Genomic DNA, 21,899 nt, shown 5'->3' with positions numbered 1-21,899 from the left:
TACTATATGAGGAAATTATCACTTGACACAGTTAACATAAAAAACACCTTGGGATTTGAGTTGATCACCAGTTTTGTATGAATTAGTATGATACATGCTTGAAATATTATATTTTGGTATTAGATTTTGAGAGGTTGAGAGTACTTTGTACGGAGTAGATGCTAAATTAATATTTGTTGAATTCTTGATCAACTAATTTCTAAAGGAGAGAGATCAGGATGGTAAAAAGTAAAAAAATATACCTTATGAGTACCCACTGAGACACCTGAGAATGTGCAGCTTGGATGGATTTGAAGGGGGTATGTACGTGTGTATGACATGTGATAATTGGTCTTTCAACTATCTGAAGGCTTTATATGGATGCCAGATTAGAGTTATTCTTTGTTGCACTAGATAGAAGGTAGGACAAGGAGTAATGAGTATTAGTTTTGCGCAAGCAGATTCCAACTCAATATAAATGAGAATCTTCTGGCCATCATTAGAGCCATCTAAAATGGAACGCTCCCCATTACTGTGAGTATCTGAGCAGAGGCAAGATAACCATCTATCAGGGGCGCTGAGAACAGGTGTGTACACTGAAATAACGTATCTCTGAGGTCCCTATTATTTCTTAGACTATGATTTTCTCAGTTTAGGGCAGAATTCAGCAAAATTGAAATAGGATAGTGAAACATGGTTGGGGGGGTCAATCTCATTTGGGCAAGCTATTAATATTTTTAAACACTAAATCAAGACTCATTTAAATATACCCAGAAGGAAATACAAAGTACTAATATCAATAGTTGTAATCAGCTATGTTCACACATTTAAGTTAATGTCATGCACTTCAAGTCATAAGTAGTCTGGTAGTCTGAAAAAAATAACATGTTCCATGTATCTGAAATAAAAAAATTAGCTGCTGAATTTTGAACTAACTGAAAATTCAGTTACCTTTAAATACAGTGTGAAGTATGGCATATTTCAGTAATAGTGAAGTGAAAAAGGCATCATCAATAACTACGCAGAGAAAAAAGCTAATAGATCCCATTCCAATCACTAAGAGAAAAACAGTATGAAACAGCTACTATATTATGCAGGAACATTTTTGTAATTTTTCTAATACAGAAACCAATATAGTGGATTTCCATTAATGTCAAAGTTTTCAACAGAGTTACATCTAGTGGACTATAAGCATAATAGGTATTAGAATGAGACACCAAATAGCCGGAGGGTAACAGTTTTCAATCATTGTCAGCAATGGCTAGATTTAATATATGCTGTAAATTTAGAAAGGTTGCAAGCTATTCCATCCTTCTTTCTAAGAATCACAATCATGAATAACATTAACTGACAGTCTTAACAAAGTACACATACCCAAGTCTGAACAGGCCAAGAAGCCAAGACTTTTAGTTGATCTTGGTGAAACAGAACATTCTTAAAGTCAGTCATAAGGAAATATGTTATTTCCTATGCTCTTTGTAGATAAAGAGGATTAACTCTTCAGTTCTGCTGATACAGAAATTTGTACAGCTTTCTTTGAAAAGAATCCATCACCAAGTGGTCCCATAAGTTTACTACAATGGATCTGCCAAATGTGATGAAAGTCTTCCTTGCCTATTCCTGACACTGCAAGTATACCAGTGGGTGTCACTGTCTGTCCATCCGTGAATCTTTGTTACTGCCATATGATCAAATTATCTTCTCTTCTTAGTATGTTTCCTTAATAATATCTCTTCCCCTACTCCATGTACTCCTTCACTGCTCACTGTGTAATACTCATTTTCAATTCTCTAGAGACTACTGTGTCCCATATCTACAAGCAATATATCATAACACTAGTATTAAAAAGACTGGCTTTTGTTCCAAGAGAAGGGTAGGGTCAATGGAGAAACGCTGCAATTTCACGTTTTATTCTGAGCCCAACTCAATATCCATGTGTATCATTTGTCCCAGATGCACATGTGTGTAAACAGACACAAATACATATATGTGTATATATGTATGTATGAATACACACACAAATAAGACAGGCTTCTACAGTTTGTGCATCCAATTTCATATCAATTTGTAAAACAGACTTTCACTCCCTTGGTCTTTCATTAAGTCAGACAAAACTCAAGTGGTTATATAGATCTCTAGGAGGCTCTGCAATGTCTCCTGACCTAATGCAACCGGTGCAATGTCATCAGTAAACAGAAGCAGCTAGATATCCTAAGTATCCAAGGAAATCATTTTTCAACCTAGATTCTGTGCTAGATCTCCTCCATCAAAGTGCCAACACTTTCATCAAGCATACATTTCCCTGTTTTTATGCCTAGCCTGCTGTTGGAGAGTCTTGAACAGTTATTTTTGTAATTTATCTTTCAAGGAATTTTTTTAATGATTTTGATGCATAGGATGAGAGATACCTTGCTGGAAGAGAGCCGTTAAGGTAACATTTTCTATACTGAATCAAATGCTTTTTTCATAATTAACAAACAATAAGCAAAGTGGGACACATGTATTCTCAACATATTTCAGGTAACTGTAACATGGTAAAGATGTGCTCCATTGTATAATATTGTTTGCTAAAATCTGCATTAACTTCAACAGTAATGTCCTAGGTCAACGTGTAGAAGAATCTCAAAGATATTGCAATGGAAAAATTTTTAGGCATACAGGCTGATGGCTTTTGATGTTCTCTTGGTCACCTTTTTTCTCCCCTAATATTATCTACGTCACAGATGTTTTCCACACCTTTAGGATCTTTCCTTCCTTTCCGTACAAGAAGGCTGAACTAGAGGGCCTCTGAGGTCCCTGTCAGCTCCAGAATTATGAGCCAATGACCCCACATAACGAAATGATCCCTTAGCAACCTCACAATTATGTCATGCCCAGCACATGATATAACTTCTCTTATAACCTGCATCCAATCCAGTTACTTTTCCAGATTTTTTTCTCTTTACTGACATTTTACCACACATCTGGGACTGTGATGTTAAAAGTCCTAGTGTGGTGTTGCTATTGTTCTTGATTGTTAAGTTTGTTAAAAAAGATCTTTTCAATTTTTCTTCTGTTTACCGTTTTCATTGTCAAATGCCCTCAGGAAGACTCTGCATAGTTACTTCTCTTGCTAAGCTTTCTTTATATTGGTTTTACCTGCTATTGTTTCTCTGTGCTTTACAAAACTGCTCATAATCACCCATCAGCCTCCTCAATAAGACTTTATGAATGAGTTTATATTCTTGCTTGGTAAGTAAGTCAAGTGTTTACTAACTAACATGCTTTGGGTATTCTTCTAGTCTCCTTGTGATGGCAATTGTCTTATGTAAGACCGATTTTTTTGAAATTATTATAAACAGTGTCATTATTTCTGTTGATCATTATCTATTTTTCATTATCAATTAATTGCTTAAATAGTTTAGGATTGAGTTATTTCAACTATATATTGTGTCTTTTTTCATTATCCCTTCCTGCTTTACTAATTTTGATCATTGCTCTGACAAATCAATGACCTGACTATAGACAGAATGGCTGATCTCTAGTCACTGGAGATACAAAAGACAAAGAGGAAATAGTCTCTGACCTTCAGGGGTTCTTTTGGGAAGAAACAACATGCATATCATTAAGTAACTACAAACCATAAACAAAGTAAATACAAAAAAATTTTCAAGGGAGGAGAAAGAGTACTAACAACTAAGAGATTAGGAAAGACTTCCTACAGGAGGTGACACTGAACTGGGCCTTGAAGAAATTCCAAAAGGGGAAGATAAGGAAGAACACTGAGAATGGGCAAAGGCACAGAGGGAGGAAGCAGATGCAAGGAATTAGCATCATTCCCTAACCACCATCCTTGTGTAAACCACAGACTATCGCCCTCAGAAGGGACCTCAAAGGCAATCTAGTCCGGACTGTACCTAAATGAGATCCATTCCACAATATACCTACTGGTGGACATCTAATCTTTGTTTAAATAACTACAAATAAGCATATCCTGAGATATCCAGATACGACCTGAGTTAAATGATACATCTACTAAGGAATAAGATACCACATTCTAACTTTTTTTTAGAAAGTCATGCCCAAATTAAAGGAGATCATAGGCTGTGGAGCTTTAAGGGAATTTATAGGGGAACTAAATTATACATAAAATTTTGTAATTAAGGAAATCCCCAAGCATAGGAAAAATATGAAGAAATTAGGAACAAAGAGAATAACAGTAGAGAACATATACAATACTGGACAATTGTCCATCAAAGTTCTAAGATCATTTACAAAAGCATTCCTAATACTGTGGTACCCAGAACGTCATGGATTCACTTTCTCTCTAAAAAACAAAAAAGACTTTAAATTAGCCTTTTGAGAATCTCTTCTATGGAAGCATATTATATTGGCTACATACCCTATAAATTCCTTCAAAATTTCTAATGCCTTTTCTTCTCCATTAATCTAACATGGGTCTCTTTCTCCCCTCGATATTTATTTATCAGGCTCTTTCTTACATCCATCTTCAGTTCACACTTTTGGTGCTTAACTTCCTTCCCACCCTGACTCTCTAGGAATCAAAATTCCATCAATATTTCAAGAGCTATACCATACTGATATCTTCTCTTCCTAACTTTTGCCAAAAACTGACTTTTGGATACACGTATACTTTTGTATTATTCGATATTTTGTGTACATCCTGTTTTCTCAATAAGATTATAAGCTCTTTGGAAGCAGCAATATTATTGTACTTTGTACCCCCTACAGAATTTTCAGTATGATGCTAAGTACATATTTACTGGGTAGGTATTCAGTAAATGCTTATCAAAATGAATTGAAGATGTAAAGGAAAACAACACTGAAAAACTGCATAAGTCTGCTCAAGGAAGTGCCTAAATGTCATTTCGTAGGACCAATAGTGAAGTATGCTCCCAATCTCTTAGCAGAGAGGTATGATGTAAGGCATATATTTTCAGACATAGCCCATGTTTTAATTTGTTTGGCTTAACTGTACTTATTTGTTACAAAGGAGGGTTCTACTGAGGGCAAGAGAGAATTACTGGACTATGATGTCAAAAAAGAGCATCAGTAAGACATGCAGAAAATAAAATGAACTGATTTGATTGGTTCACAATATAAAATTCTACATTGATGGTCAGTCTTCTGTGATTTACTGAAGTACAGTAATCAAAGTATGGTCTAGGAAAATAGTAGTAAAGAGTATGCCAAATCTTCCTAATAGAAAGGAATTTATAAGACAAAATATTCTAAAATGTGGCTATGGGCAGACCCCGGGCCTCCAAGGGAATGTCTACTCGAATAACATTGCTACGTCCTCCCTCTAGTACTGACCTTATTCAGGAGGCTCTAAAGCTGGGATCCTACCCTAATCAACCCAACAATATCATTGTAGTAATACATAGTCAGACAGAAAATATGGACTATACTTGCCTAGTATGAATTACAAAACTGACACAGAAACAAAACATCAGAAGACTCATTTGATCTGTTATGAGTCCAATACAATTAAAAGCAGAGAATCTGGGGCAGCTAGGTAGCACAGTGGATAGAGAACCAGTCCTGAAGTCAGGAGGACCTGAGTCCAAATCCAGCCTCAGACCCAACACTTGACATGTACTAGCTGTGTGACCCTGGGCAAGTCACTTAACCCCAACTGCCTAGCAAAAAAAAAAAAAAAAAGCAAAGAATCTCATATATTGCTATCTCCCATTACTGGCTCCTAGTTCTAAGTCCCAGGCTATAGTAATTTCAGCATTCAGAAGGTAAATGGCATTAGCAGCAGCTTAATAAGTGCTTGTTGAATTAGCTAAACCTTAAAGATGATAAAGGTCACTATTTAAAAGAAAGAACTAGCTGAGGTAAAAGTAGCAAGAACTTTACAAGCAAATGACATTATTATCATGGAAGACTACACTAAAGTATTCAGAATGAGGGAGGTGATAATCTCATTGAATCCGCCTGGGTCTGGCCAAATCTGGCCTATGTTCATTTCTGGGCATCACATTTTAGGAAGGACATTAATGATCTCTATTGCAAGTAAATAACTAGAATGGTGAGAGGACGTAAAACCATGCCACATGAGGACTGATTAAAGGAACTAATGATATGTAGCATTAAAGAGAAAACATTTAAGTGGAACATAATTGTCTTCATCTACCTGAAGGGTTATAATTCAGAAAAGGGGTTTCCTACACGGGAGGGGAGGGACAGAAAACGAAAAGTAGATATTGATATGATGTGAGGAAAAACTAAAAAAATCAGAAATGTCTAAAAGGGAAAAGAGCTTTTTTGGGAAGTAATAGGCTCCCTCTCACTAAAAATTTTTCGAGTTGAGGTCATACAGTCACTTGATAACACTGCAAGAATGGATTTTTGGTAAAATACAGGTTAGACTAAATGATCACAGGCCCCTCACAACTCTGTGATTTTGTGTAATTTCAGTCTAAAAATTCCTTAAGTGTAAAGTTTCTTATTATCTGAAACAATTTAATTCCCCTCTCATGAAGCATATCAAAACAGATTTACTTAAAATGGGAAGTCTCAGAAAGCAATCTCCACAAATAAATGCTCACCTTGTGAGCACAACTATAGTAAATATAGTATCATATAGAAAACAGATATCTAGATAGATATAGATAGATGCAAAAACAGATTGCCAGTTCTGCAAAAATGCATTAAAAACCTGCCTTAAGGAATTTAGATTCACTTGGACTTACCACCACTACTATTTTCCTTTGGTAATACCGAAATGAACAATTCATATTTTTTTGTGCTTTTTCTCAAAGTAACTTGTGACTCTTTCCCACAAAGAAAACACAGAGAACCTGTGAAATGTTCTGCTAAAATTTAGGAAACTGAATCCACAGCATTCTCTGGGCTACCAGTCTAGCAATCTTCTCAAAAAGGAAAATGAAGTTACTCTGATAGGTATGATTATTCTGATGACCCCATGCTAGACTTTAGTGATAACTGCCTCTTTAAGAACTCAAAAATCATTAAAGGATGTTGGACTACATGATCTCTAAGATCTCTTCCAGATGTAAGACTACGGTCTTCTAATAATGTGCTCTAATAAAAACACACAATGACAAACATTAAGGTCTACGTTAACACTAAAAAGAAATTTAACTCTTATTAACTGTAATCACAAATTTTCATCCCAGAAAACTGATACAGAACACTCCTTCTTCTTAGACAGCATGGGGGAGAGGAAGTGGCTCTCTGGGAGAGAGAGAGAGGTTAAAGAAGAAATATTTGACTGTGATGTAAAAACAAAAGGTAACAACAAACTTCTTTAAAAATGTGTTCTAGAATTTTCCCAGGAATAGGAAGCAAATTTGTGGATGGCCATGAAGAAATCATCACCTTGTGGCTACTTTAATAGCAATAAGCCTCTTTATACTTAGCTAGACTGGTCCTTGACAAGCAGACAATTTATAATCTGGACTATACCTGAAGCCTTTCCAGCATGGCAGAATTTGCAAGAGCCTGTATGCTCTTGGCATAATCTTCTAGAACGCAGGGTAACCTCCATCCTATGATGAAGTATCACAGGAGGACTTCTGGAATCTTCAAACTATAGGGCAGTGAGTTGGACTTCTTCAAGCTGACTTTGTCTTGAAGTATCAAAGAAGTTACATTCACTGGTCTATAGTTAGTCAGCCCTCTTCCCTTTTTTTCCAAATCAGACACATTTGCCTGCATTCCTGTGGCATTTCCCCCATTTTCTAAGATCTTTAAAAGATCACTGACAGCAGCTCAGCAATTTTATCTGTCAGTTTTTAGAACTCTAGGATGTAGTTCATTTAGGGCTAGTGACTTGAACTTGAGGGGCAGCTAGATGCTGTCTTACCATCTCCTCATTGATCTTGGGTTTCTACTCCTTGAAAACCATTTTTGTTCTTTCCTCCCCAGTCCAAAGATCATTCTCCTTTTAAGAGAAAACAGAAGCAACATAAGAGTTGAGTAGTTCAGCTTTTTTTTACTATCATCCATTATCATCATCCTATATACCATGAGCAGTGGTCCTATCATTTCTTTCAATCTTCCTTTCGCCTGAACCATCACAAACAAAAAAATCATGTCCTAAGCACTTATTGCCAGGTGCAGCTCATTTGGAGCTTTAGTACTGCTGACACTATTCTTACATGACTGTAGTACTTTTCTGTATTCGTCCTGTTACCTCCTCTTGCTTCCATCTTCTACACATGTCTTTAAAAATCTCAGTTGATCAGTGAGTTTCTTGTGCATACTCATTAGTCTCTTTAGGTAGCACTGACTTTCCTTTGAACGGAATCCACTTCTTGAGTCTTCAGAATTTCATTCTTGAGAGTCTCTTATCTTATGAGGGCTTTCCTCTAAAAATATTAGGCATTTGGATTCCACCTATACTTTCCTTGTATTGTCTGATATCTGCTCTCCCCAAAATCTAGGGTGCATGTCAAGACAGATCATGCCCAGCCTTCCTCTCTTCTATCATGAACTCTGAGGAAATTGGTCACTTGCCCTTGCCGCCAAAGTTTCTGTAATTTCTACTTCAGCAACCAGTTCCTCCTTGTAAATCAGAATCCGGTCCAAAATTGCAGTTCCCCTTGTTACTTCCTTTACCTTTTGAGGGATAAGATTATCATTACAGCAAGTCACAAATGCATCAGTTGCTCTGCTTTTAAGAAGGAAAGGGAAAGGGATGGAGAAAAGGGAGAATGACGGTATGAGCAAACAAAAGAGAATTTCAACAGATGTCTAGATAGCTTCAATATAACGTATCCATGCCAAGTTTATGATCTGATTTCCAAATTCCATAGATAATTTCTCCTTTCTAGGTGGTCTGAATATTACTCCTCTTTTATTCCCCAGAAAACACTGCTTTTCTTTTCCTCCTCTTATGGATTCTCATCCAAGTGCAATATACTATGTTTCCCCTACTCAGAGAATGGATTTCCTCACCAAAGTGTCTTGTTAATATATATATAAGGCTACTACACTACAATCCCCATCCCTACCAAATATGTTCCTTTTAAAAATGGTATACTGTTCTAGAATCATAGTCCAAGCACAAGTCCCATTCCATCAGATCTCAGTGATGTCTAAGAAGTCAAATGGCTCACTATGGAAGAGATTGCTGGATGCTGACATTAGAAGAATATGATTTGGGACACCTGAGTACCAAAATATAGTTAACATTGCCGATTCTTTCTGAATTCACTTTGACCAACCTATTGTTTAAAAAAAAAAGATCCTCATCAATTTGCCTTCTATATTTAAAATGAACATGTGACAAATCTATTTTAACACTCATAATCTGTCATCTAATCTGTACTTTCCAAGCAATAATTATAGTACCTCTACTTTGAGGTCCCCTCTGGTCCATACCATGACAGACACTTTCTTAAAATATTAGTCAAAGAAAAGTTGCTGCAAAAAGTCACTTTAGTTTATTTAACTTGTGACTTCTTTGCTAATGTTAGCTGATTATATTTTCTTTGTAAGATGAGAACTATACTTTGTTAAATCAAGCAGTGAAAATTATAAAACACAAGTCAGGGGAGAGCATTTAAAACAATATGGACTAACCAAAAAATAAGCCAACTGGGAAGTATTTTAAACTAGAAAAAATGTAAAAATCAAGATTTTTGACTGTGTTCCAATTTGCCCCTTTGGGGAATATTCACTTAAGGAATTCTAATAGATCTCATTATAACTTCTGACCTTCTCTCTTTAAACCTCATTCACAACTGGCCTAATTCTCTCCTAGTCAGTATTCACATTCTCCTTCCCTCTGAAATCTTCCCTGGCTAATTTGGAGATGTGGACATTTCTCTGCACCACACTCTAAATATGCGGTTTTCTCTTCACTCACCATCATAAAACTGTATTTAATCCTCTTGGGGTTTCTTCATCTGCCTATATATTCTTTATGACAACTGTGTTGACATCAGATCTTACATTGTAAGCTTCTAAACAATAGCACTTTCAGCTTAACTAGTTTGTACTGTGCTACAAGTAAAAAAAGGTCATTAATAAACCAGCTTACATGGTCACCAAACCCATCTACGACAATCACGGTAATGTCTGAAATGAAATAGTAGACTTTTTGCTACAGTAGGTATCACCCGTTTCTGTTTGTTTAATGGTGATTTCAGATATTTGCTCATTCATATTATCTAAGTAAAACACTTGAAAGGAGTAACAAAAGATGAGAACTTGAGATTTTTATAGAAAGATAATAATTAGTAATATAGGAATGGTTATTTGTCCAAAAAATAAAAATAACTGAGGCAAAATGTTTTTCAAATCTTTTTAATTTCTGTGAAGGAATTTCTACTATTCTTGCAGACAACTGAGATTTAGAGAAGACTTATTTCAAATCTGTAAGGTATGGAGCAATATATACAATGACCATAATAGCAATATAAATGAAAAAAAATTACTAAAAGCAATCTGAACACTGAATAATTCTAAAGACTAATAATGGTTCTAGAGAAGATTTAAGGAAATATACCTTCCTCCTTTTCAGCACTGAGGTGGGGACTATTAGGATAGAATGTTGTAAACAAGCAATTTCTTTATCAGATTAATTATTTTGTTGTTGTTGTTATTGTTGTTGTTGTTACATGGGAGAGTTCAATTTCCAAGTGGGATGGGGTTAGAGAGTATATTTCCCAAAACTCCCATGATATGAAAGTCATAATAAAAGTTATATTTTAGAACAAGTTCATGAGGTATGCAAATACCTGTACGGTAGAAAGCAACTAGAAATACATTATACTGCTACTTATATTTGATGTAAGGTGAGTTCATCTTGAACTCTAAATCACCTCAAGTACTAAAAGGTCATTATTACAAGGGTAACCAGGGTTCTGCTTTTAAGGCACTCTTATGGAAAAGGACCCAGAGTTAGGAAAACTTGGATTTAAATGCAACCTCAGATACTTATTTGCTGCATGACCCTGGGCAAGTCACTTAATTTCTAACTGCTTCAGATTTTTATCAGTAAACTGAGGATGATAATAGTACCTACTTCCTATGGTTGTAGTGAGGATAAAATGAAGTGTCTGTAAAGGGCTTTGAAAACCTTAAAGCCTATATAAATGCTAGTTATTATCATGGCACAGACTATGATAACATCATTATAGCACGGTTTTCTATTTATATCCCTAGCACAGAACACAGAGTAGGCACTTAATAACTTCTTGTTGAATTACTGATATAAAATTTTCTAGGACTTTGCAGGAAATTTTAACTTTTAACTAAAAAAAATGCAATAAGCAATTTTGCAAATGAAAGTGACATGTCAGAAGTAAAGCACTAACTAGATCTTCAATCTATTTGTCATTGTTTCAGTATCTGTAATCTGAAAATGGAACTGATTTCTCCCAGTGAAAGTTATCATGTTTTGGCAATACCTCTGTTAGAGATTACTGAAAAGAAATGTTATTCCATTTGTTGTACTAGAGAGTTTAGAAAGCCTTAAAGCTGCTATAAGTAGATACTGCTTAGTCATCAAAATGTACACAATTGAAAACTTAAACTTAAATAAAACTTTTAAAAGTCTGATTTTAGCATTTGTAATTACTATTAAAACCAAAGTTTAAAATAAGTGATTTTAGAACTATATATAAGTATAGAATCCATATATTTTTATTTGCTTCTTTTGGTGTTTTAAAAAGTCAAACTGATAAGTCTAAAAAAAAAAGCTAGCAGGTTTTCTCCTGAATTACTAAAGTTTCAAATTTAACAGTTAAATATATTATGTTTTTGATCTGAATGTTTTGCCCTAAAAAAAGCTATATCAGTTATCAATTTTTATCAGGTAATACACAAGCCATATGGATGGAACAGAAAGAGAGAAGAAAAACAGCTCTTGATATATTTGTGGTAAATACATGGAATGTTCAAATGTGACTTAAGGTAAAAGTAATAATTAATGAACACTAAGGAAGAATCTGAAAAATTACAAGTAATATTAAGTCATCTGCCAGTAAATATCAGGGACAGAAAGTAGGCATATGAAAAAGATCTGGCTCAAATGACAGCCCAACAGATAAACAAATATGAGGCAATGTGAAAATGAACAGAAAACTAGAGAAAATTAACAAGATGATGGTGGGGAAGTCTTCCCAGAAGAAGTGGCATCATTACAGTATCCTGAAGGAAGATAAAGAATCTGAGAAATGGAGATAAGAAGAGAACCCATTCTAGTCATGTGGGATAGCTTTTACAAATACACAGAGACATAGGTTGACATGTGAAATTCAAACACCAGTTCGGCTGGAGTCCATTAGAAAAATAAAGCTGAGAAGATAGGTTGAAGCCAAATTGGCATAAAAACCTAAGAGCTGCCTTTTGAGAGCTTTAGGAAGGGAAGAAAGAGAAGGCAGAGAAGGCTTTTCTTTTCTCTTTTTTCTTAACTCATGAAGGAACAATGATCTTGTTTTTTTTCAACTGCCAGATTAAGATAACTATGGAGCAGATGAGTGAAACACAGAGAATAGTCAGTTCTAACTCAAATGTTCCTAATCCTTTAATTAATTCTCTTATATCTTTCATACAGTAAAATTCTACTTAAAATAAAATAAAAAATGTTTATCTCATTATATAATTATTTAATTTGGTTACAATAAAATGTTATGATTTATTAAATTAAATGCCAAATTTCACCAATGACATTTAACAAAAATTCTCAAATGAAAACCAAAGCCTTTCCACAACCCTGAAAAACAAGAGAAAACCTTTTTTTGTGTTTGTGCTTTCAAAAAAGTAATGCAGAATTTATTGATGATTTTTGGGGTTTTTTTAGCAAAAAATGCCATGACATTAAATGTTACCTGTTTACAGTGACTACTGATAAGCTATAATATTCCTTTTAAGGGAATATTTTATGATGCTTATGAAATAAATGTAACAAATGACTATCCTTTTTAAGCTTCTTTAAATAAAATATGAAGTTAATTTTTAACTTCCTTAAAAGATTCCTCTTTATACCACTAACTTCTTTCATTCACCCACTTTTTTGATCAATGACTCACCTGAATAACTTTATAGAAATAAGCATATTGTCGAGCTGTATTTTTATACTGACTGAAGACATCGTGTATAGCCTGTGTTGACTGAAGATGCTGAACTTCATCTTCTTCAAAATAGAGAGGGGTATCATATTCACTGGGCAGGGTCTGTATGTATGGCAGCCAGAAAGAGCTAGGATTTGCTCGTTCACACAGAAGATGAAATGCCAGCGTGATGTTTCCCATAGCTTGAAGGATACGATCTTGAGAATACAAGGCCCCTGAATTAACCCAGATGTTAACAGTTATCAATTGAATGCATTTCTAAAAAAAACTTTTAGTAAAATGTATGTGAATTCAATAGGATTGAATGGTTCCAACTAGAATGTTCATTAACTAAAAAGTATTGGAAAACATAAGATAAACTGAATATTTCTTTTGACACAACACTTTTTTTCTTCTATTGTTGCAAATACTGTATTTTCATTTATATAGGGAACTCTGGGCAAGAAAATTCTCCCCACCTATGTAGATCTTTAACTCATCTGCCACTTAGAGGCTAGTCCAGAGCACTGAGGGGTTAAGTGATTTGCTTCTGGTCACACAGCTAGTATATATCAGGCAGGAACCTAGGTTGCTTTAACTTCAAGGCTCTCATATGCACTGCCCCAAGCTATCCCTCCCTAACACTACTGGTAAAACTTCTACAGAGAACATTATTATGGATTTAAAGAATATTTTATCCTTTAGTAATAATAAATTAGCATGACCCATAGACACACTCACACAAACTATTTAATATTCCATCATAGGTAGTTTTCTACACTGCATTCAAACAATCCAAAATGGTTCTCACCCAATACTGAATTTTTAGCAGATTCAACAGTCATTAACAATTTTCGTGGAACCCATAAAAATAATTCTTCTGCCTAGGAAAGAAATTAGAAAATTAAGCCGATTATCACAAATAATTTTATAGTATACAATTCAATCTTAGCTGTAAGTCATATATATGTCCATACTTCATAACAGTGCCCAGAACTAAATCTCAGCACACATATACAATTTTAAGTGATCAGCAGTATATCCTCCTATCCCAGTACTGACTTAAAAATCATGTATCCAGGGGAAGCAAAAGGCTTTCTCTCTCTCTCTGTCTCTCTCTCTCTCTCACACACACACACACACACACACACACACACACACACACACACGTATATGTGTATATGCATATATACACACATATCCATACACACATATATATGGACATAAGAGGATGTACATAGATGTGTATATATCTGTTAAATGCATATAGTATACACATGTGCATATATGTACGCATGTAGACACACAAACGTGTTCAAAATATCGAGTAACAGTAAAACAAAATCACTTTTAATTCAGCTAAAATATTAAGTACTTTCTAGGTGCAAAGCACTATGCTAGGCACAGAAGATATAAAGGTAGGCTCCAGATCGCCTGTTTTCATTGACATTACAGTCCAGTTTGAGGAAATCTGGGGAAAGTCAACAAATTTCTCTGTACTTGTTTCCTCACCTATAAAGTGGAAATAATTCCTACTATCTACACAATTACAGGGTAATTGTGAGATTCAAATAAATTAATGTACATAATATACTTTATAACTAGAAACTATTAATAATTAGTAAAGGCTACAATAAATGTAAACTACTATTACTCCTCCTTATCTTACTTTGTTCCTTTGCCTTAAGACACTCATATACTGATTCTCAGTATGCCTTTAAACACATATAACTGCATGGTTTAAAACATAAGTTCAGTGAAGGAAAAGACTATCTTTTATGATTAGGAACTGGCCTAAGGCACAACATTTAAAACACTACTTAATGATAATGTACTATTCATATGATACTTAAACACATACTATCTTATATCTTACACAGTTGCCTTGTATTATTTAACTTTTATTTATGTGTTTTTTCTCCCTAGCTAGCTCATATAAACTCTGAGGACAGGAATCATGTGTTATCTAACACCTACCTTCCACCTACCTTTCACAGGCCTTAATGTGGTATACTTAAGTTTCTGTTGAGTATCTATGGAGTGGATGCACAGCTATATGTGCAACTAGATCCCAGGCAACCAACATGTACCTAACAAGTTCAATATGGTCCATCTGAGACTTTTAGCAAAAACAATTCTTTAGCTAATTAGCTAAGGCATATAATTTGGCAGGTTCATAAGGCCTACTCACTGGCCTATTACTACTATAACTACAGTACTGACTGAAACCAGATGTTATAAAAGTAGGATGATATCAATAAAGAATTGTTATTGGAGCTGAAAATACTTTCATCCCACCCATAACTTCAACTGGTTAATTAATGAAGTTAACTATTCTTATCATGTTGTCCACTATTGAAAAAAATTTACACACCTCTAAACTAGACCAATGCCTCATCTGATATTCCTCTTTTTTCTCAGACATCCTAAAAATCTTACCTTGTATTGATGAATTAATTAAAATACAGTTTAAGTATTTACTATGTGCAAGGTACTATGTTATAGTGTTTGTGCAGTCTCTCAATATATATTTGTTAATGGTAATGACCTCAGCTGCACACACTGGAAGGTTAGTACTGTTAAAATAGGAAAAAAGCAAAGAACCTGATGGAATTAATATTTTGAACAAAAACCTAACATCTGAAATTCTTCAATAAAAAAATAATTTTTCCTCATTAAAAAAGTTAACTTGAAACCCATCTTATTCCTGATGTTATTGCAACTGGAGTTTTCATCATAATTTTACAAGTAACACTGCAAAAGGGAGAATTGTAAACTAATTTTCCTATTTCTGGTATAATCATAACAGATATTATTGCAACTAACATTTTCTCCATCATTTTGCAAGTAACTTTGAAAGAAAAGGAATTTTACAGTAACTTTCATATTTCTGGTATATTCATATCAATTTCTAAGCTCACCTTGATCTCTCTTGTTGCTCTCAAACCAAAGCCCTCTTCTTTGAAGTTAACCAGTTCAAAACCATCGGTGGAAGCTCCATTTGCAGCAGCCCATTTTATTAGATCAGGGAAATAATCTTCTCTTTTTCCATCAAAGGTAACTGATAGACCTAATTCACCCACAGTTAAGACAAAGAAATAATGGAAACTTTTTAGACATGTTAAGTATGGTCTTCCTCAGGTAACAAAACTAATTATGGACAAAACTGGAAATAGTTCCAAGTCCTTTTTCTCTCTGCAACAGTCAAAATCACTTTCTAATTTGGCTTAGAAACAAGTGCATTGCAACTTCAAGAAACATTTATTAAATACTTATTACGTGAAAAGAACTGAGCTGGGTGCTGGGAGAAATATGAACACTAACTCTGAAACAGTCTCTGCCCTCATGGAGCTTACAACCTAAGAGAAGGAAATAACTACTATGGTATAAAATAAAAGTTTGTGAAATTGTCAAGTACTTAGCCTGAGAGAGAAAAATTAAAATTCTGAACTTTCTACCCATTAAAAGAGTTTTTTTCTGATGGAAGGGCAGTGGGAAGATAGAGAGAAAAATTCCCTTAAAAAGAATATTCTGTACCAAAAAAAAAAAAACATTTTTTATACTGCTACTATGCACATATAGAAGACCTTTCTCCCTAAAAGCTCAAAGTGCTGTCTCTCATATTTCTAACTTATTTTATAAAATTCTTTATCATAATTTGTATAGAAAGAAATAGAGAAGCTGAAAGGATGAGTCTGTATCAAGGCATCAGTTAGAGCTAGGAAGTGAGCCTTGAAGGGAGGCCAACAACTTGTTACCAGACTATAACTAAAAGCTAGATTTAAATAATACACAAAACTACTCCCCTTGAAATAAGTTAAGCTTTTTTTGAGGGAACATTTACATTAACTTTTTACTTCTTGATCACTACTGAATGACAGATAATTACTTTGGTGTGTACTTTAGTAAATAATACCTTTTCAATTAAATTTAAACATTACTGAGTATCTACAACAGGGACTAATTTTAAAGCTCTTTGGAGAAATAAAGATAAATAAGACAGAATCCCTGGCCTCAAGAAGTTTTGAATTAAGAAACTAGGGTTATTTGTTCAACAGGAGCCTCTGGATGTATAAAAAATTATTTTGTTACTATAATGCAGTCATCAGGAAGCTAATCAAAGATTTGGGGGTTTGTCAATATCTGAATTAGAGGCTTTATTTACTTACACAAGCAAATGGGAGAATTAAGGCAATTATCTGAACTACTCAAATGAATGAAAACATTATTTGTCTCAATCACCTTCATAAACACAAAAATATTTTGTTTTGCATTATCTATTCTTACATCTATCGCTACTTCATACTGTTTGCTGTAGGGGAACTCAGAGTGAGAATAATTGGATTCTCACCCTGCTTCTCCCACTCCCTACCAGTATAACCCTGGAAAATTCACTGAGCTTTCTTGAGCTTCAGTTTCCTCATCTACAAAAATGGGTATAATATTTATACTACATACAACATAGAGTTGTAAAAAAAAGATTTTAGATGCTTAACTTGGAGTCAGGAAAACCTGGATTCCAGTCCCATGTCAGACATTTATTAGCTGTGTGACCCTGGCAAGTCACTCAGCCTCTCCGAGTCTCAGGTTCCTTATTTGCAAAATGAAGATAACAATAACCGAAGCACCTGTGTCACAGGATTGCTGTGACGATGAATAAATGAGATAAAATATGTAAAAGTATTTGCAAACCTTAAGGTAGCATATATAATATCAGTTAGCCTACATCATAGGGTTATTTGGAAGAGAGTAGTTTATTATTAATGTGAGTTATAATTATTATATATAAACTCTTTATACACATGAGTTATGATTTATATTAGCCTTAACATAAAATATTCTTAATAGCTCTTACTGAGGAACTATCTGGGTTGTTCACAAAATATTTATGAATTTTAGAAACAACAATATCTGAGTGCCTACTGCAGAAGTGTAAGTACCGGGAGATGAATATGAACAACTACACTGGTTAGAAAACAAATCTAAACAAAAATTATCTTTTAAAATATCTTTCTGGTAGTCAGTTAACAAGCATTTATTAACAGCTTACTATGTGCCAGTCACTGTGATAACTGCTCAAGACACACAGTAAAAACTAGTCCCTGCCTTCAAGGAGCATACATTCTAATGGAGAAGACAACATGTAAATAACTAGGTATATACAATAGGCAGGGTGTCCCAAAAGTCAGCAATTTTAAGCTATTATATAGCTAATATTTACATATTTAAGCTTTAATAGATTAAAACTGCACTCAGATTTTTGGGACATCCTGTACTGTATATACAGAGTAGTGAAGGTAATCTGCAATGCAAGGCATTGGCAGCTGCAGGGCCCAGGAAAGTCCTCTTGCAGAAGGGGAGATTTAAGCTGAGTTGTGAAGGAAGCTAGGGAAAATAATTAATAAGGGGCAAAGTATTCCAAGTTTGGGGATCTGCTAGTCTTGCCAAAGGCACAGAAATATGAGATGAAGTGTCATGTTCAAAGAACTGCAAACAGGTCAGTATGGCTGGAACACAGAACACATGGAAGACATTAAGGTATAAGGATGGAAAGGTACAAAAAGACTGGGTTATGAAGAGCTACAAATGCCAAACACAGGACTTTATATTTGATCCTAGACACAATTAGGAGCCACGAGAGCTCATTAAGCAGAGGGGTGACATACTCAGACCTACTCTTTAGAAAAATCACCTTGGAAGCTAGAAAGAGAGACACTTGAAACAGTAGCTAGAAGGCTATTGTAATAGCCCAGGTGAGAAGGGAGGAGGACTTGAAGTAGGCCTGTGGCTTGCATGAGTGGAAAGAACAGTATATATTCAAGAGATGTTGTGAAGATAGCAACAAGATTTGACAATGGAATGGATATGTGGTATAAGTCAAATATGATACTGAGAGGTTTCAAGTAGTATAATTGATAGAATGGTGGTTCTTAACAACAATAGGGAAGTTCAGGAAGTTTCTGGGGAAAAATTATGACTTTTGTTTTGGCATGTTAAGTTTGAGATGCCCAAGAATCAGTTGATGATGAACGATCAGAGATTGGGAGAAAGATTATGGATACAGATCTGGGATTCTTCTGCAGAGATGATAACTGAACCCACAGGAGCTGATGATATCACTAAATGAGATAGAGAAGAAAAACCTAGGCCTCAGAACAGAGGCCTTGAGGACTAGAGCTATGGTTAGTAGGAAAGCCACAAATGAAGAACCAACAAGAGAAACTAATAAGCAATGTTTGGGCAGAAGGAGGGGAACCAGGAGAGAGCACTGTCACCAAAGTCTAAGAGAGATATCCAAGAAGAGGTAAACAGAGAAAAAGACATTAGACTTAGTCTTTTAGGGATTATCTGTGAGTCTACGTACCCTTTAAGTTCAGAATTCCCTTATGCCTTTCAAAATAAAGTCACAGCATCTCAGAGGTAGAAGGAACTACGTAATAGCTATCCAAGACTATCTCCATATTAGTACAAAAATTGCTTCTATGATATTTCTTAAAGATGGTCATCCATCTTTTTTATTTAAATATTTTTCCAATTACAAGTAAAAATAATTTTAACATTCTTTTTTTAAAATTCTGAGTTCCAAATGCTCTCCCTCTCAACACTTCCCCCTCATTTTGAAGGCAAGAAATTTGATATGTTATACATATGCAGTAATGAAAAACATACATATTTTCATATTAGTCATGTTGTGAAGGAAAACAGACCCTCCCCCCTCCTTCCCCCCAAAAAGATCTTCATTTAGATTCCATCAGTTCTTTCTCCGGAGGTAGACAGCATTTTTCATCCCAGGTCTTTCAGAATTGTCTTGGATCACTGTGTTCCTGAGAACAGTTAGGTCATTCACAGCTGATCATCATATAATACTGATATCACTATGTATAATGTTCTCCTGGTTCTGCTCTCCTCACTTTGCATCAGTTCATGTAAGTTCCTCCAGATTTCTCTCAAGGTATCCTGCTCTTCATTTCTTATAGTACAATGGCATTCCATCAAAACCTTATAAATTCATTCAGCCATTCCCCAACTGATGGGCATCTCCTCAATTTCCAATTCTTTGCCATCACAAAAAGAGCTGCTATAAATATTTGTTTTTTGGGATATATACCTAGTAGAAGTATCATTGGGTCAAAGATATGCATGGTTTTATAGCTCTTTGGGCATAGTTCCCAAATTGCTCTCCAGAATGGTTGCATCAGTTTACAACTCCACCAATGGCGGGTGCATTAGTGTCTTAATTTTCCCACATTCCCTCCAAAATTTGTCATTTTCCTTTTCTATCAATATTAGCCAATCTGACATGTGTGAAGTGGTACCTTAGGGTTTTTAAAATTTGCATTTATCTAATCAATATTGATTTAGAGCATTTTTTCATATGACTATAGACACTGATTTTTTTTGTCTGAAAATTACCCATTCATATCTTCAACCATTTATCAGTTGAGGAATGACCTGTATTCTTACAAATATGATTCAGTTCTCTATATATTTGAGAAATAGAGCTCTCTATATATTTGAGAAATCAGAGAAACTTGCTGGAAAAATTTTTTCAGTTAGGATTACTATGCATTGCCCTCCATCCTATTTTTTCCCATTTTATCTCTCTCTCCTTTTACTCTGTCCCTCCTCAAAAATGTTTTGCTTCACAAAATGACAACTTTCTACGGTCAGGTTTTGTTTCTTTTCCCCTCATTTTTCTAGCCTATTTCTAGACTTTTTAAAGTTGCGCTCTGCTCCTGAGGTGGAGACGGCACTATCCCAAGCTTCAGGCTTTTCGTGCTGTTGTTTTCAGAGCTAGTTCTGAGGATCTACAAGTTTTCAGTTCTTCAAGATGGTATGATGTAAGGAGAGGTGTGGTCACTGCTCTCCTGGCCTATGCTCTGGTCTGTGAGCAACCACAAGCAAGCTAGGTAGTGACAGAGGTCCCGTCCCCCTTTTCCTTCAGCCTCACATTCTAGTACACTAGTGGTCTTCTTCTACCTGAGACTGTGACCCAGAACCACATGTGGACAATGCAAGAGTCCTGCACCCAGTGACAGCAAAGGGTCCCCTGCAATCTCCCTCCCTCCAGTTGTCCAACCCCCTTAACCATCTGTGGGCTGGGCTGAGAGTTCTGGAAGCTGCTGATGCTGATTCAGTCACTGTCCAATGCTTGCTGGGCATGGCCTGTGCTCCACTCTTACCCTAATGAGGCAGGTCTTTCTTGCCAGTCTTCTAAATTGTTTCAGGCTAAAAAGTTGTTTCACCTGCTCCTTTTGTTGGTTTTGCCACTCCAGAATTCATTTTGAGGTGTTATTTTCCAGTTGTTTCAAAGGGAATTTGGGAGAGCCCAGGCAAATACCTACCTTTACTCTGCCATTTTGGCTTTGCCCCATCACATCCATCTTTTTAAATGCAGCAAGAGAGTCCTCAAAATTTCCATTAATATTTTAGTACAATTCATTCTAACAACCTTAAATAATATGCTACTATATTATTTCCAGGAGAGCACTGTAACATTCTCAACTTTTACCTTTTTGCTTTTTTCGGATTTTCTCAACTAGAGCCCGAATCTGCACATATTCTTCCCATTCTTTTCCAGGGCCAGGCGTTGGGCTGCTGCACTCTGAAAATTAAAAACAAAACAAAGGCAATAAAAAGTTTCCTACTCTTAATGAAATTCACTTTTTGAAGAAAGAATTTTTTTAAGATATTGTGGTCAAAATAAACAATCTCCCAGGGTATGAAGTACAGTACTTTTAGAAACATATTAATTCTGAAGGAAAATAATATGACAGGTGGTTTTCCCCACAGAGAAGAGTCAGATGTGCATCAGGGCTGGAGGGTTGGTACTGGGGTGTTAATTTTAAGTTTTCTTCTTCTACACAAAGTCCATTCTTTGACCAC

General features: G+C 35.2%; 1 protein-coding gene across 2 annotated transcripts in view; it reads right to left on the bottom strand.

Annotated features, from left to right (window-relative positions):
• SETD3 (SET domain containing 3, actin N3(tau)-histidine methyltransferase) overlaps positions 1 to 21,899 on the bottom strand; it is a 122,066-nt gene that overhangs the window by 61,528 nt on the left and 38,639 nt on the right. For both annotated transcript variants that reach the window (XM_021007299.2, XM_021007298.2), the window contains 4 exons: positions 21,526 to 21,618; positions 15,935 to 16,083; positions 13,825 to 13,897; positions 12,993 to 13,249 (listed from right to left, as the gene is read on the bottom strand). In XM_021007299.2, the coding sequence (XP_020862958.1) occupies positions 12,993 to 13,249; positions 13,825 to 13,897; positions 15,935 to 16,083; positions 21,526 to 21,618 (572 nt within the window). The remainder of the gene's footprint in view (positions 1 to 12,992; positions 13,250 to 13,824; positions 13,898 to 15,934; positions 16,084 to 21,525; positions 21,619 to 21,899) is intronic.

Source organism: Phascolarctos cinereus, unplaced genomic scaffold (genome assembly GCF_003287225.1).
Source record: "Phascolarctos cinereus isolate Bilbo 61053 unplaced genomic scaffold, phaCin_HiC Scaffold_2;HRSCAF=192, whole genome shotgun sequence".
In the NCBI taxonomy this organism is placed as follows: Eukaryota; Metazoa; Chordata; class Mammalia; order Diprotodontia; family Phascolarctidae; genus Phascolarctos; species Phascolarctos cinereus.
The sequence above is the reverse complement of the archived record's forward strand: the minus strand, read 5'-3'. Positions and strand labels throughout refer to the sequence as shown.